This window comes from Salvelinus alpinus, chromosome 34, assembly GCF_045679555.1.
Source record: "Salvelinus alpinus chromosome 34, SLU_Salpinus.1, whole genome shotgun sequence".
Lineage (NCBI taxonomy): Eukaryota > Metazoa > Chordata > Actinopteri > Salmoniformes > Salmonidae > Salvelinus > Salvelinus alpinus.
This window is the reverse complement of record NC_092119.1, coordinates 9,988,425-10,005,401: the sequence shown is the minus strand read 5'-3', so window position 1 is coordinate 10,005,401 and position 16,977 is coordinate 9,988,425. Positions and strand designations below refer to the sequence as shown.

General features: G+C 42.1%; 1 protein-coding gene across 2 annotated transcripts in view; it reads right to left on the bottom strand.

Moving 5' to 3' along the window:
• The window catches only part of LOC139563439 (neurexin-3a-like), a 650,445-nt gene that overhangs the window by 454,601 nt on the left and 178,867 nt on the right, over positions 1–16,977 (bottom strand). For both annotated transcript variants that reach the window (XM_071382111.1, XM_071382110.1), the window contains 2 exons: positions 4,615–4,818; positions 496–522 (listed from right to left, as the gene is read on the bottom strand). In XM_071382111.1, coding sequence (XP_071238212.1) covers positions 496–522; positions 4,615–4,818 — 231 coding nt within the window. The remainder of the gene's footprint in view (positions 1–495; positions 523–4,614; positions 4,819–16,977) is intronic.

Here is a 16,977-nt window from a genome sequence, read left to right as displayed (position 1 = left end):
GGTGATTTATTAATCTCAACGTTGCGATAAAAAGCAAAGTGCTAAAAATTGCATCTGCCATTTAAAAGAAAAAAATATAATAGAGATTATAAAAAGGGTTATATAATTATAAGTCTCTAAAAAGGGAAAGCGTATTGTTTAACATTTTTTAAACCAAACTTTTATTACAGTGAAACTACTTATTTAACTAAAATACATTCATACAAAACAATCTGTAACAGGACCCTATAACATGAAATGTTCGTTTTTAATAAAATATTACCTTAAATAAAACCCAAAACCTAGAGATTACAAAATCACCACCCTGTCTGTTTCTAGTTTGGGTGTTTGTGTTGTCAATAGTCTACTGATGGTCTGACCAGTTGAACAGACAGACACACTCATTAGCCATTCTCCAACCAACACTATAGGAAATTCAAAGTTCAAATAACACATTAATTTAAGCAGCAGAGTATCATAATACATAAGCAAAATGAAACTTGAGTGTTAACTTACTGGAAGTACAGTTTATCCTGACACAGTCTAGATGGGGAAGAATAAATGACAGATGAAATTGCATCCTTCAAGGTTATAGCTGCAGACATCCAAAAACAAGAATTCCACCCTTCCGGGGACGTCCACATGCAGAGAGGCGGCCATTTTGTAAAAGGGGAGGGGTATCTATACATTCTTAGGTGTTAGACTGTTAGCTTACATTACAAATTGATGGCTTGAATTTTACAAGTTTTATTCCAATTGCAATATGATTGTAATAACTAGTAATGTACTAGGTAGATTTAATATGTTCACAAATGTCAAATTCTTGGTCCATATACAAAAATAGTTATTGCTTTATATGGTCATTAGTTGGGTGTTGTGTGGTAAAATGTACATAGCGCTTTTGCAGCACTTGTTACAGTCATGAATGAACTGAGTTCTGTGACCAATACTATAACACTTAGATTATACACATGTCATTTATTTAAAGACGCATAACAAGGACACTGGCTGTCAACATTTTGAAAATGGCCGCTTTTATTTTACCAACCACATAGATTCTTCATCCCAGCATAGACTTCCATTTTGGAAGAGTTTCCTTTATTTTTAAGCTCAAAGTCTACAACTCCAAAGCCTTCACACCAACTTGTTGACTAAACAGAATATTAAAATCATATATCTGACATTAGCAAGAAGGTGGTGTTAGCTTTTCATTATGGAGCCACGGATCTTTGAAACCCAGTGAAATGCTATTACACTTGACACTGGAAGGACATAGCAAACAAAAATCATATTTGCAATTCGAGATAGTGAATATCAATATCAAAAGGTGAATTGATTAGTGAAAGATAATTGACTCCTTCACTGACAACAGATTCCTGCCTGTTGTACAGGTTTATGTGGCTGCCATTTTGAGACGGCCTATGGGATCCTACGATGGACATTCTGGGTGTGTCACCATGTGGCTGGTGGGTTTCATGTGTCGTCAACCGCAACAGAAAAGTGGGAGCGAACAGCCGCGATCCAATCAGCACCAGCACCATGCAGAGGCATAAGACCCGTGTATGTAACAGTACAGGATAGAGACTGTAGAAATATATGTTGTTTCTATGAAATGATGTATCATATGAGTTTAGGTAAAACACATAAAGAATATCTACCTCTTCAACACTTAAATGAGAATATGTGATCCTCGTTATTGACATTGCACTTCATACAAAAAGGTTAATTGTGTAGAGTAGTTTTGTGCAAGCAAATAATGGTAGTTGCATTGCACTTGTATATAGGTAAAAGTACAACTTATTAAACTACTTCAATAAGTAACATAGCCTATCAATACTACTGTACCTATTATAATAACGACTACAAACTATTATGACAAAAATCCAGCTTTAATAAAGCTTTATTCAGTCTTAAAGATAAAATGTGTTAATATAGGTAATGTATACCAGTGCTTCTTTCCTTTATGCAACACAGTGGTGTTGGTTGTTTGAGGGGGGCAGCCAGCTGCAGGTTTGGCTGGGCTCTGTTCTCGGGCTGTTCGCCTGACGGGCCGCAGGCTTAAGGCCTTTGAAGGGGTGAATACCATCTTTTGACAAAGCATGATGGGATATGGAGTTGTTCGCAGAGAGTGTATATAGTATGAGTACACCATAAACAGAGAAAAGGAGAACAAATACGAAATCAAAAGTCAAGAAGTTACAACTTGATGACAAGAAGATGATGTTAGTGGAAAATGTAAAGTGGAGCTTATTGTTTCTCAAATTCCTCTAAGTGAGAATGAGTTGGAGGCCTCAGAATTCTTCAGTTCTGCTGGCGGACCGAATGAGTATTCTCACATACTCCCTTAAAAGACATTCGCTTGAAAAACTAGAAAAAAGTGCCGAAAGTACCGTTTGTCCATTTTGAGACGCCGTCTCCAGTATACACTACATCAAAATAGTCCGAATTAATCTGAGATAACAAAAAAAAAAAACATTCATTTATCATTTTTTGCCAAGGAAATCTTAGTCGTGCAATTTTACAAGTAAAATGTTTGGTGAGGCATTTCTAAATGAAAGAAAATGTGCATGAAAACTCGTTGTCTCTCGTTGTATGACAAAGTTTTTAATGAAGAATCCCTATTGTTGATCAATCACCAACGAAGGGGCGTAGACTTTGGCTACCAACTTCGGCTTGCCTCAAGAAAAAAAAATGTTTGCCCGAACAACCGAAAATGTATTTTACCAAAGTCCAAATCAAACAAAAGAGGCACAAAATGTTGTCATAATATATGCACAAATTCTTCCAAACTGTTTAGTCTGGGAAAGCATGCGGACAGCTCTTAGAAAGTCACAGAACTTTACAATGCTAGCAAAGACATACTATTTACATTATATTATAATAGCAGTAGTGTTCTGTTTAGCAGTAGTGTTCTGTTTAGCAGTAGTGTTCTGTTTAGCAGTAGTGTTCTGTTCAGCAGCAGTGTTCTGTTCAGCAGTAGTGTTCTGTTTAGCAGTAGTGTTCTGTTTAGCAGTAGTGTTCTGTTTAGCAGTAGTGTTCTGTTCAGCAGCAGTGTTCTGTTCAGCAGTAGTGTTCTGTTCAGCAGTAGTGTTCTGTTTAGCAGTAGTGTTCTGTTTAGCAGTAGTGTTCTGTTTAGCAGTAGTGTTCTGTTCAGCAGCAGTGTTCTGTTCAGCAGTAGTGTTCTGTTTAGCAGTAGTGTTCTGTTCAGCAGTAGTGTTCTGTTCAGCAGTAGTGTTCTGTTTAGCAGTAGTGTTCTGTTTAGCAGTAGTGTTCTGTTTAGCAGTAGTGTTCTGTTCAGCAGTAGTGTTCTGTTCAGCAGTAGTGTTCTGTTTAGCAGTAGTGTTCTGTTTAGCAGTAGTGTTCTGTTCAGCAGTAGTGTTCTGTTCAGCAGTAGTGTTCTGTTCAGCAGTAGTGTTCTGTTCAGCAGTAGTGTTCTGTTTAGCAGTAGTGTTCTGTTTAGCAGTAGTGTTCTGTTTAGCAGTAGTGTTCTGTTCAGCAGTAGTGTTCTGTTCAGCAGTAGTGTTCTGTTTAGCAGTAGTGTTCTGTTCAGCAGTAGTGTTCTGTTTAGCAGTAGTGTTCTGTTCAGCAGTAGTGTTCTGTTCAGCAGTAGTGTTCTGTTCAGCAGTAGTGTTCTGTTTAGCAATAGTGTTCTGTTTAGCAATAGTGTTCTGTTTAGCAGTAGTGTTCTGTTTAGCAGTAGTGTTCTGTTTAGCAGTAGTGTTCTGTTCAGCAGTAGTGTTCTGTTTAGCAATAGTGTTCTGTTTAGCAATAGTGTTCTGTTCAGCAGTAGTGTTCTGTTTAGCAGTAGTGTTCTGTTCAGCAGTAGTGTTCTGTTTAGCAGTAGTGTTCTGTTCAGCAGTAGTGTTCTGTTTAGCAGTAGTGTTCTGTTTAGCAGTAGTGTTCTGTTCAGCAGTAGTGTTCTGTTCAGCAGTAGTGTTCTGTTTAGCAGTAGTGTTCTGTTTAGCAGTAGTGTTCTGTTCAGCAGTAGTGTTCTGTTCAGCAGTAGTGTTCTGTTTAGCAGTAGTGTTCTGTTTAGCAGTAGTGTTCTGTTTAGCAGTAGTGTTCTGTTCAGCAGTAGTGTTCTGTTTAGCAGTAGTGTTCTGTTTAGCAGTAGTGTTCTGTTTAGCAGTAGTGTTCTGTTCAGCAGTAGTGTTCTGTTTAGCAATAGTGTGCTACTCAGACTTTAAATGAAAATATACTTTTATATCTCGTGGTGCTGTGACTGTCTCAAAAATTATTTTCCTACAGGACTATGAAAATGGCTATGTTTTATCTGTTCAAAAGATGGGCCAGACAGCATGTTTGTCAGTGACAATAACTTTCAGAATGAAGCAGCTTAAATAATGCAAAAAAAGTGAATTAGTTCAAATATATAGTAATTTCGATGAAGAGTCTTATTCAATCAATATCTCATGAAACAGATCACAATAAAGTCCATGCAAACAAAAATAACAATATTTGTTTATTACTACTCCATAAATGATTGCTGTCCTTTACTCTATAAATCAAACTATGACAAAAAAAAAATGTACAAAGGCAAAGAGAAGAAATGGAGGGATGGAGACAGTAAAGGAAAAGAGAAAGAGAGAGCCACGTTTTTCAACACGTGGTGTAGTCGGTAGTGTAATACGATACCTAGGTTGACCGTGAGCTTGACCCGGCCCCCGTCCAGCTCTAGACGCAGCGTGTCGGCCGAGTCTCGCGAGGTAGTGGCCATGAGAAGGCCGTAGGCCCGCTGGGACATGAAACGCAGAGACACGTCCTCCGCCTCCGTGTGTATCACCTGGGGCATCACCACCTTCATGTACATGCTGCCGTCATAACTCAAGATGGACGCCTCTGTCATGGGGGAGAGCAAGGGGGAGGGGGGGACAGAAGGAGAGAGAGAGAGACAGAGAGACAGAGAGACAGAGAGACAGAGAGACAGAGAAACAGAGAAACAGAGAAACAGAGCGAGAGAGGGAGAGAGCGGAAGAAAGAGAGAGAGAGAGAGAGAGAGAGAGAAAGAGAGAGAGAGAGAGAGAGAGAGAGAGAGAGAGAGGGGATAGAAATGTGTTATACACAACATCTGCTGTCACACATCTTGTTTAGGTTGAGAAATCCACAACATAACAACATGACATTTTCACGTGCACGCTCACATACAGACACACACACACGCTCCCCATGCTTTTGCCCATTGCTAGTTTCCCATCATCACTCTCTTCAGGAGAGACTCATTCAATGTACTGTTTTCTCTCTCACAGTACATCTGTCTTCAGCATGCTCTGGTCTCCCTGATAGCACCTTCAACTGGACTCATTTGCACACAGATGATGGCTTAGGTACAAGTAATGGGCTTAAGATGGAACACACAAACACACACGCTATTATACCTACCCACCTCCTCCGATACCTGTCTCCACACCGTAGAGATGAGAGTGGGGCAGCGCTGCATGGAAACGCAGTAAATGGGCCGTGAAACAGCTGCTCTTGCAGAGACGGCTTTACAGAGGAAAACAAGGAGACACACTGTGCTACCCTACATCTACTGATGTCCCCACTTCTCTCTCTCCCCCCTCTTTCTTTCTTTCTCTCTCTCTCTCTCTCTGTCTCTCTCTCAATTCAATTCAATTCAAGGGGCTTATTGGCATGAGAAACATATGTTAACATTGCCAAAGCAAGTGAAGTAGATAATCTCTCTCTCTCTCCCTCTCTTGCTCTCTCCCTCTCTTTCTCTCTCTCCCCCTCTTTCTCTCTCTCCCCCTCTTTCTCTCTCTCCCCCTCTTTCTCTCTATCGCTTCCTGGCATCCAGCCAATAGACACAAACACTCCTTTAGTCCTCAGAGCTGTAAAAACTCCACCTGGGAATCACACACACACACACACACACCCTCCCTCAACGCAGGGGCAAAGCAACTGCTGACAAACTCTACAATTACATCCCGATCGATATTTTATTATGTACCATGAGCTGCTCTTCCCAAAGCTACATTTATACACATCATACCAAGTGCAATAGGATAGAGGAGAGACGAGTGGCGAGACACCTCAAGGTACAATGAAGACAGAACCAGGGAGAGAGCGAGAGAGAGGGACAAGAGAAAGAAAAAGGGGTGGGGTAGAGAGAGAAAGAGGGGGAGGAGAGATGGGAAGAAGGGGGTGGAAGATTGAGGTACAGGTAGAGAGATGGAGAGAGAAGGAAAGGTACAGGTAGAGAGATGGAGAGAGAAGGAAAGGTACAGGTAGAGAGATGGAGAGAGAAGGAAAGGTACAGGTAGAGAAGTACAGGTAGAGAGATGGAGAGAGAAGGAAAGGTACAGGTAGAGAAGTACAGGTAGAGAGATGGAGAGAGAAGGAAAGAGGTAAGGGGCAAGAGTTTGTTGGGAGAGAGTGAAAAAGGGAAAGTGATAGAGCAAGACAATAGAAGAGAGAGAGAGAGATAGAGAGATATTAAAATAGAGAGATATAAAAAGAGATATATTAAAATAGAGAGAGATATAAAGAGAGAGATATTAAAATAGAGAGATATATAAAGAGAGAGAGACATTAAAATAGAGAGAGAAATAAAGAGAGAAAGAGAGAGAGAGAGATAAAGAGCAAAATAGAGTTGAAACAGAGAGATGAAACACCTCCTGATATCATGTCTCTGGTTGAGTGTGACGAGAGATCAGAGAGGTTTAATAGCCCAGTAAGAGACTGTCAGATTGATACTAACTGACAGAGCTACAGAGCCCTGAGGGACAGACAGACAGACACGTCACTGTGAAGTGTTCACATGATAGACATAGTGGCAGGTTGTCTTGCACAGGGGGAAAAACACCAGGTATTCTCTGGCATTATGTGGCTGAGCAATGAGGAAAAGGACATTTTTGTTCACTGTGTATTTCCGTTGGCTGATTTTTTTTTTTTTACATAAATCCTGGAACAAAAGACAAAGGGCTATCTATAATTAAATGACACATTTCATTTCAGACATATAGCGAAGGGTATAGATTGAGTGTAGTCTCAGGCTTGAATCTTCTCTCTGTGCCGGACCAGGTTTCATTTATCTGTATTGATTTAGTTGTTAGTTTTACTGCTTGAGGGTTATTATTATTGCTTGGGTAACCTTATCTACTATTATAAATGTATATGTTGTGGTGCGCACTGCACAGAACACCAGAAGATGTGCTACTGCGAATCATTTCATTGTTCTATTGTTTGTTTATGTGTCAATCCAACTGGCTATTTGACTCGAAAAAATACTTTTTAAATTAATTAATTCATTCATTCATTCACAATAGTCTGAGATTAGTTCCTTCACCTCAATCTTTCACTTTTCACAACTGGGCCAGTATTCAGAAAAACTCTCAGGATCAGCTGGGCCTTTTAATTCATAATTATTAAGAGGAAGCGCCTGATCCGAGAAAAGCACTCCTGCTCTGAGATACTTTGTGAAAAGAGGCCTTGGTCTTGGTTTAACATTTGTTTGATATGAAGGAAAGGATGCAGAGAGGACGTGATGGGAGAGTATGGATAATGTCAATCTTTCTACTTCAATTTCTACTCCATCTAATGTGGGCGCGCATGACTGTAAGTCACGTTGGATAAAATATGGACTGGCGTTTCTCTTTGCTTATTTGAGCTGTTCTTACCATAATATAAGGACTTTGGTCTTTTATACCAAATAGGGCTATCTTCATTATACCAACCCTACCACGTCACAGCACAACTGATTGGTTCAAACTCATTAAGAAGGAAATAAATTCCACAAATTAACAAGGCACACCTGTTAATTGAAATGGATTCCAGGTGACTACCTCATGAAGCTGGTTGAGAGAATGCCAAGAGTGTGCAAAGCTGTCATCAAGCCAAAGGCTGGCTACTTTGAAGGATCTCAAATCTCAATCTAAAATATACAATATATTTTAACACTTTTTAGCTTACTAAATGGATTCCATAAGTGTTATTTCATAGTTTTTAAGTCTTCACTATTATTCCACAATGTAGATAAGAGTAAAAATAAAGAAAAACCTTTAAATCAGTAGGTGCGTCCAAACGTTTGACTGGTACTGTACAGTATATACATATCATTTGTTGTTATTCTGTTCTTTTCTGTTCTCTGCTATTGTTCATATTATATCTCTAACTTTATAGACCTGGTATATTAACCAAGGACCCTCTCCGATGTTTATACATTATCAACACAGAGCTTATCCAATCCTGTGGCTCACTGAAAGTGGTAATTAAAGCCAGTAATGAGGTTACAAAGCCACCCTGCCACCAGTGATTTGGCCAATTGAATCAACAAAGAGATTTAACACATAAGAGTCTAAACCCTGTTTAAGCTGGAGCGGGGAGTGGGGTGGTTCTACTAAGCTATATGGAATTGTTTTAAGAAGGTCATACCAAGGATCATTTAGCTATTTGATTTTGAATTTTAAAATCCCTTGAAATATAAATATAAAAATAAATAATTTGATGAACAATTTTATTTGGCATTACTTCTATTCGCCCATACACAAGCATTGAATAACAGATTCACTACATGGAACCGATAGTCCCCAATAAATAATCGCAGGGAAGTTTGTTCTGAAGTGTCTGTCCTATATCTTAGAGATATAAAAAAGATGAGGAAATAATATGAATATATATTTTTTTACATATATTTAACCCCTTATTTTTGTCACTAAACAGTCTCCGTATACAGTGCAATTGGAAAGTATTCAGACCCCTTGACTTGTTCCACATTTTGTTACGTTACAGCCTTATTCTAAAATAGATTACATTGTGTTTTTTTTGTCATCAATCTGCACACAATACCCCATAATGACAAAGCATTTGTTAATTGATTAGAAAATAAAACCGGAAATTTCACATTTATGTAAGCATTCCGACCCTTTACTCAGTACTTTGTTGCAGCACCTTTGGCAGCGATTACATCCTCAAGTCTTCTTGGGTTTGATACTGCAAACCTGTATTTGGGAAGTTTCTCCCATTCTTCTCTGCAGATCCTCTCAAGCTCTGTTAGGTTGGATGGGGAGTGTTGTTGCACAACTATTTTCAGGTCACTCCAGAGATGTTCAATCGGGTTTAGGTCCGGGCTCTGAATGGACCACTCAAGGACATTCAGAGACTTGTCCCGAAGCCACTCCTGCGTTGTCTCGGCTGTGTGCTTAGGGTCGTTGTCCTGTTGGAAGGTGAACCTTCACCCCAGTCTGAGGTCCTGAGCGCTCTAGAGCAGGTTTTCATCAAGGATCTCTCTGTACTTTGCTCCATTCATCTTTGCTTCAATCCTGACTAGTCTCCCAGGCCCTGCTGCTGACAAACATCCCCACAGCATGATGCTGCCACCACCATGCTGCCACCACCATGCTGCCACCACCATGCTGCCACCACCATGCTGCCACCACCACCATGCTGCCACCACCATGCTGCCACCACCATGCTGCCACCACCATGCTGCCACCACCATGCTGCCACCACCATGCTGCCACTACCATGCTGCCACCACCATGCTGCCACCACCATGCTGCCACTACCATGCTGCCACCACCATGCTGCCACTACCATGCTGCCACCACCATGCTGACACCACCATGCTGCCACCACCATGCTGCCACCACCATGCTGCCACCACCATGCTGCCACTACCATGCTGCCACTACCATGCTGCCACTACCATGCTGCCACCACCATGCTGCCACCACCATGTCCCACTGTAGGGTTTCCTCCAGATGTGACATTTGGCATTCAGGCCAAAAAGTTCAATCTTAGTTTCATCAGGTCTGAGAGTCTTTAGGTGCCTGTTGGCAAACTCCAAGTGGGATGCCATGCGCTTTTTACTGAGGAGTAGCTTCTGTCTGGCCACTATACCATAATGGCCTGATTGGTGGAGTGCTGGAGAAATGGTTGTCCTTCTGGAAGGTTCTCCCATCTCCACAGAGGAACTCTGGATCTCTGTCAGAGTGACCATCATGTTCTTGGATGCACCTGACCTCGATTTCAAGTCTCATAGCAAAAGGGCTGAATACTTTGTTTTTATTTTTAATACATTAGCAAACATTTCTAAAAGCCTGATTTTGCTTTGTCATTATGGGGTACAGTGTATTTGTCTTTGATCCATTTTAGAGTTAAGGTTGTAACGTACCAAAATGTGGAAAAAGTCAAGGGGTCTGAATACTTTCGGGAAGGCACTGTACTTCCATTCATGTTTTCAACTGTTACCAGGGAACCTTCAGACGAGTCCTGTGAGGCATGCAGATGTCCTAGAGAAAAACAACCGACATGTACATGTTTGTGAGAGTCTCAATAGTTTAGTAAGCCAAACCGTTCAGACGCTACAGATTATTTTGTGAGAAGACCGATTTTTCGGGATGTCTCATGGTCTGACAAACACCGCTCTAGCTCTGTCACCTTTCACCGCAGACGAGGAAGTGCTACATCGGTGGATAAAGAGGCATCTAATGCAAAAAGGCAAATATCTCTAGTTTAAACTGACAGGGATTTTTGGGGGATTTTTTTTTTAATGCAATTTACATTTCTGCGGGGCCACGGACATCGACCTTAGGTCAGATGGAATGTCAATTAACCTATCGATGATGAAGTAGACCAGGAAGGAATGCTTAATCAGGAAGCTGGAGCATGGATCTGAGAATGTGATTGGGTGACAGAGGAATACTGTTGTGACTTTTAAATCATTCATTTAGAACTATCTGATTATATTGTCCTAAAACACTGAGCTGGATGTCTGTGAGCATGTAAGTGTCTGTCTTTGTGTTTATGTGTTTATGTGTGTCTGTGTGCGTGTGCATGCGTGTGCATGTGTGCGCGTGTGTGTGTGAGCGTGTGTGCGTGTGTGTGTGTGTGTGTCTGTGTGTCTGTGTGTGTCTGTGTGTCTGTGTGTGTCTGTGTGTATGTGGGGGTGTGTGTGCATATCTGTGTGTGTCTCTGTATGTGTGTGCATATCTGTGTGTGTCTGCCTATGTGTGTGTGTCTGTGTGTGTCTGTGGGGGTGTGTGTGTGTGTGTGTGTGTGTGTGTGTGTGTGTGTGTGTGTGTGTGTGTGTGTGTATGCGCATGTGTGTGTGTGTGTGTGTGTGAGCGTGTGTGTGTGTCTGTGTGTCTGTGTGTGTCTGTGTGTATGTGGGGGTGTGTGTGTGAGCATGCATATCTGTGTATGTCAGCCTCTCCGAGATATCTATTCAGATGACCTGTTCTGTGTAATGGACAAATGCTGCCAATGTGCTCTCCAGTACTGAAATTGAATTACCATAGATGAATTACGAACCAATCCATGCTCATTTTACTGTCAGTCTCCCCTGAGACAGCCAATAGACGCCATGACAACTAGACTCTACTGTTCCCAATGACTCCCCTGTCCTGTTGACCATGTGTGTCAGTGTTAATTTAGTCATCAAAAGTAGCGACTCAAATATTTTGTCTAACACATATTTTTGCAGTGGCAATTCACGGGGAGCAAGCAATGACAGGGTCCGCTCCGGCGCCACCTCCGATTGTACACATCGCGCAGGTGATTTTCTTGCTTCCCCACCAGTCACGACCACAATATTAAAAACAATAGCACCATTGAGTTTAACTAACCTCCAGACGAGCTTCAATGCCATACAACTCTCCTTCCGTGGCCTCCAACTGCTCTTAAATGCAAGTAAAACTAAATGCATGCTCTTCAACCGATCGCTGCCCGCACCTGCCTGCCCGTCCAGCATCACTACTCTGGACGGTTCTGACCTAGAATATGTGGACAACTACAAATACATAGGTGTCTGGTTAGACTGTAATCTCTCCTTCCAGACTCACATTAAAACCTCTTTGGGCTAGGGGCAGTATTTTCACGTCCGGATGAAAAGTGTGCCCAAAGTAAACTGCCTGCTACTCATGCCCAGAAGCTAGGATATGCATATTATTATTAGTATTGGATAGAAAACACTCTGAAGTTTCTAAAACTGTTTGAATAATGTCTGTGAGTATAACATAACTGATTTGGCAGGCGAAACCCCGAGCACAATCCATCCAGGGAAAAACATGTTTGAGCTCAATCTGTTTTCCATTAGATTTCTATGGCAATCCCTTTTTAATAGAAATATGTTTTCAGTTCCTATGGCTTCCACTAGATGTCAGGTATTGAGCACAGTATTTCCCGTTTAAAATGTTAGCGATTATTTACGTTTTAGGATACATAAATTTGAATTAGGAACGTTTTTTGAAATGTTTGGACGAAGTTTACAGGTAACTTATTAGATACTCTGCATGTTGGGCGAGTTGGAACCGGTGTTTTTCTGGATCAAACGTGCCAATAAATGGACATGTTGGCGATATAAAGAAGCAATTTATCGATCAAAAGGACCATTTGTGATGTTTATGGGACATTTTGGAGTGCCAACAGGGAAGAAGATCTTCAAAGGTAAGGCATGAATTATATCGTTATTACTGACTTTTGTGTAGCACCTGCCTGGTTGAACTCTGATTTTCATGTGTTGGTATGCTGGGCGCTGTCCACAGATAATCGCATTGTCTGCTTTTGCCGTAAAGCCTTTTTTAAATCTGACAATGCGACTGGATTAACAAGAAGTTCATATTTAAAACGATGTATAACACCTGTATGTTTTATGAATTCTTATTATGAGTATTTCTGTTTTTGAATTTGGTGCACTGAAATTTCACTGGGTGTTGTCAAATCGATCCCGCTAAAGGGATTGGCGCGCGAAGGGATCCATAAGAAGTTTTAAGCATCTCCAATCCAAAATTAAATCTAGAATCGGCTTCCTATTTCGCAACAAAACAATCCTTCACTCATGCTGCCAAACATATCCTCGTAAAACTGACTATCCTGCCGATCCTTGACGTAATTTACAAAATAGCCTCCAACACTCTACTCATCAAATTGGATGCAGTCTATCACAGTGCCATCCGTTTTGTCACCAAAGCCCCATATACTACCCACCACTGCAACCTGTATGATCTCGTTGGCTGGCCCTCACTTCATATTTGTCGCCAAACCCACTGGCTCCAGGTCATCTATACGTCTTTGCTAGGTAAAGCCCCGCCTTATCTCAGCTCACTGGTCACCATAGCAGCACCCACCCATAGCACGCGCTCCAGCAGGTATATTTCACCAGTCACCCCCAAAGCCAATTCCTCCTTTGTTCGCCTTTCCTTCCAGTTCTCTGCTGCCAATGACTGGAACAAATTGCAAAAATCACTGAAGCTGGAGACTCATATCTCCCTCTCTAACTTTAAGCACCAGCTGTCAGAGCAGCTCACAGATCACTGCACCTGTACATAGCTCATCTGTAAATAGCCCATCCAACTACCTCATCCCCATACTATTATATATATTTTTGCTCCATTGCACCCCAGTATCTCTACTTGCACATTCATCATCTGCACATCTATCACTTCAGTGTTTAATAGCTAAATTGTAATTATTTCGCCCCTTTGGCCTATTTATTGTCTCACCTCCCTTATCTTACCTAATTTGCACACACTGTACATATACTTTTATCTATTGTGTCATTGGCTGTATGTTTGTTTATTCCATGTGTAACTCTGTATTGTTTTGTGTCGCACTGCTTTGCTTTATCTTGGCCAGGTCGCAGTTTTAAATGAGAACTTGTTCTCAACTAGCCTAGCTGGTTAAATAAAAGGTGAAATAAAACATTTAAATTATAAGTAAGGGTTCTATAACGCTATGCAAGAGTCATTATATGGTAAGGGTTCTATAACGCCACACAACTGCTAACATTACCAGTAGCCTACTGAATGTGGCCATGGGACTGGACCAGGACTCGAGTACTGGGACTCAGACTTCAACCATAGGGGACTTGGGACTGGACCAGGACTCGAGTACTGGGACTCAGACTTCAGCCATAGGGGACTTGGGACTGGACCAGGACTCGAGGTTTAGTGACTCGACTACATCACTGGGCGGAACAGTCATCAGCTCCCTTTCAAAGTCAATAGGCCCGTGCTACTTCTGGATATCAACATGGCAGTGGTATATGTGTGTGTGTGTGTGTGTGTGTGTATGGGTGTGTGTGTGTGTGTGTGCATATGTGTGTGTGTGCATATGTGTGTGTGTGTGTGTGTGCACGTGTATGTGTGTGTGTGCATATGTGTGTGTGTGTGTGTAAAAATGTGTGTGTGTGTGCACGTGTATGCGTGTGTGTGCATACGTGTGTGTGTGTGTGTAAAAATGTGTGTGTGTGTGTGTGTGTGTGTGTGTGTGTGTGTGTGCACGTGTATGTGTGTGTGTGCATATGTGTGTGTGTGTGTGTGTGCACGTGTATGTGTGTGTGTGCATATGTGTGTGTGTGTGTGTAAAAATGTGTGTGTGTGTGCACGTGTATGCGTGTGTGTGCATACGTGTGTGTGTGTGTGTAAAAATGTGTGTGTGTGTGTGTGTGTGTGTGTGTGTGTGTGTGTGTGTGTGTGTGTGTGTGTGTGTGTGTGTGTGTGTGTGTGTGTGTGTGTATGTGTGTGTGTGTGTATGTGTGTGTGTGCATATGTGTGTGTGCATTTGTGTGTGTGCATATGTGTTTGTATACAGTATGTGTGCATCTGAGAGTGTGCAGATCAAATAGTAAGTCATTGCTGATGAAAAATATGAACATGAGAGGAAGGGAAAGGTAGACTGATTTTAAAGTCAGCTCCATGTTGCATAATTACCTCACACATTACACAGGAAAGAGAAGGTACAATTACGATAAAGGCTGAGAGGATTTCACGGCAATCTGGGAAACTCTCTGTGAGGGCTGCCGAGTCATAGCATTAAGTTGATCTAACAGGCGTGCTCATATAGGATCTAGAAAAACACACACAGGAACACACATGAACACACATGAACACACACACACAGTCACACACACACACAGTCACACACAGTCACACACAGTCACACAGTCACACAGTCACACACACACACACACACACACACACAGTCACACACACACACACACACACAGTCACACGCACACAGTCACACACAGTCACACACATACAGTCACAAACACACACAGTCACACAGTCACACACAGTCACACACACAGCTGTTCTTCTTTACTCTAGCCTCTAAGTGAATCTAGTTGGAGTCTAGTCGCCTTCACAAGTGGTAGCAACAGCAAAACGCCACAGCTATTTCAAGGCCCCAGTCCTTAGTGCCCACAAGTGGATTAAATGAGACTCCCCCCCCCCACACACACACACACACAAACACTACAAAGTCAGGATTAGGGAGACACACACATTTATCATTTTTGGTCCCCTGTGGGCGCTGTGCCACAAATAATCACCACTGATTGACGTCAACTGAGAGAAAAACATTCAAAAAATAGTCTGGGATTCAAATCCCATGAACAATGTTCATCACAGTAAATTACTTCAAATCAGACTCTGATTCCAAGACAATTGAATATGGATGAATGCAGCTCCATTTCATAAAAAACAGTGAGACGTTAGTGAGATGTTTGTCTCTCATGGCTTCCTCTGCAGTGGTTCAGAACCACGTCTGACCTCTAAAGGGCTCTTCTTTATTTATGTCTGCGTGTGTCTCCCTAAGATGCTACATGCCCTTAAACTGTCCTCTGTGATTCTCAGATGTGCTGGGGGAGAGAGACTGCAGAGTCACAAACAACCACATAGTGGAAGCAGAGTCCATACTCACCAATACGCCACAATGCAGTCAGAGGGGTGACAGAGAGAGGGGGGAGAAGGGGGGGGGGGGGGGGTTGACAGGAGAGAAAAAGAGAGAGAGAGACAGGGAGAAAGAGAGAGAGAGAGTGAAAGAGAGAAAGATGGGAGAGAGAGAGAGACAGAAGATAGAGAGAGATGGGGAGAGAGACAGGTAGAGAGAGAGAGAGACGGGTAGAGAGAGAGAGATGGAGAGAGAGACGGGAAGAGAGAGAGATTGGGAGTGAGAGAGAGTAAAGTAAAGAGATGGGAGAGAGAAAAAGAGAGAGAGAGAGTGAAATAGAGAAAGATAGGAGAGAGAGATAGAGACAGACTAGGATAGAGAGAGAGAGAGACAGGGAGAGACAGAGAGTCAGAGAGAGAGATAGAGAGGGGGAAGAAGGAGAAAAAGAGAGAGTGAAAGAGAGAAGGACGGGAGAGAGAGAGACAGGGAGAGATGGGGAGAGAGAGACGGGGAGAGAGAGAGAGAGACGGGTGAGAGAGAGACGGGGAGAGAGACAGGAGAGAGAAAAAGAGAAGGGAGATGTCTCTCAAGAGAAGACAGGCTATGTGCACACTGCCCACAAAATGAGGTAGAAACTGAGCTACACTTCCTAACCTCCTGCCAAATGTATGACCATATTACAGACACAAATTTCCCTCAGATTACACAGACCCACAAAAAATCCAATTTTGATAAACTCCCTTATCTATTGGGTGAAATACCAGTGTGCCATCACAATAGCAATATCTATGAACCTGTTGCCACAAGAAATGGGCAACCAGTGAAAAAAAACAACACACATTTTCCCTTTTGTATTTAACTGATAATCATCTGACAACAGAAGCCCGGTAGAGTGGAGGGACAGTGGATGGGGTATTGTGTGTGGTTGTCACGGCCGTCAACAGAAGCCCGGTGGAGTGAAGGGACAGTGGATGGGGAATGTGTGTGGTTGTCACGGCCGTTGAAGGAAGTGGAGCGCAGCGTGGTGAGTGTACATATTCCTTTTTATTAGAAATGACGCCGACAAAAACAATAAACAGTACAAAACAACCGTGAAGCTTAAGGGCTAGGTGCCACAAACAAAGTTAACTTCCCACAATGAAAGGAGGGAAAAGGGCGACCTAAGTATGGTTCCCAATCAGAGACAACGATAGACAGCTGTCCCTGATTGAGAACCATACCCAGCCAAAACATAGAAATACAAAATCATAGAAAACAAAAAAATGCCCACCCTAAATCACACCCTGACCAAACCAAATAGAGACATAAAAAGGCTCTCTAAGGTCAGGGCGTGACATTGGTGTGTGTGTGGTGTGTGTGCACACAAAAAATAGAAGCTAGAAGCTA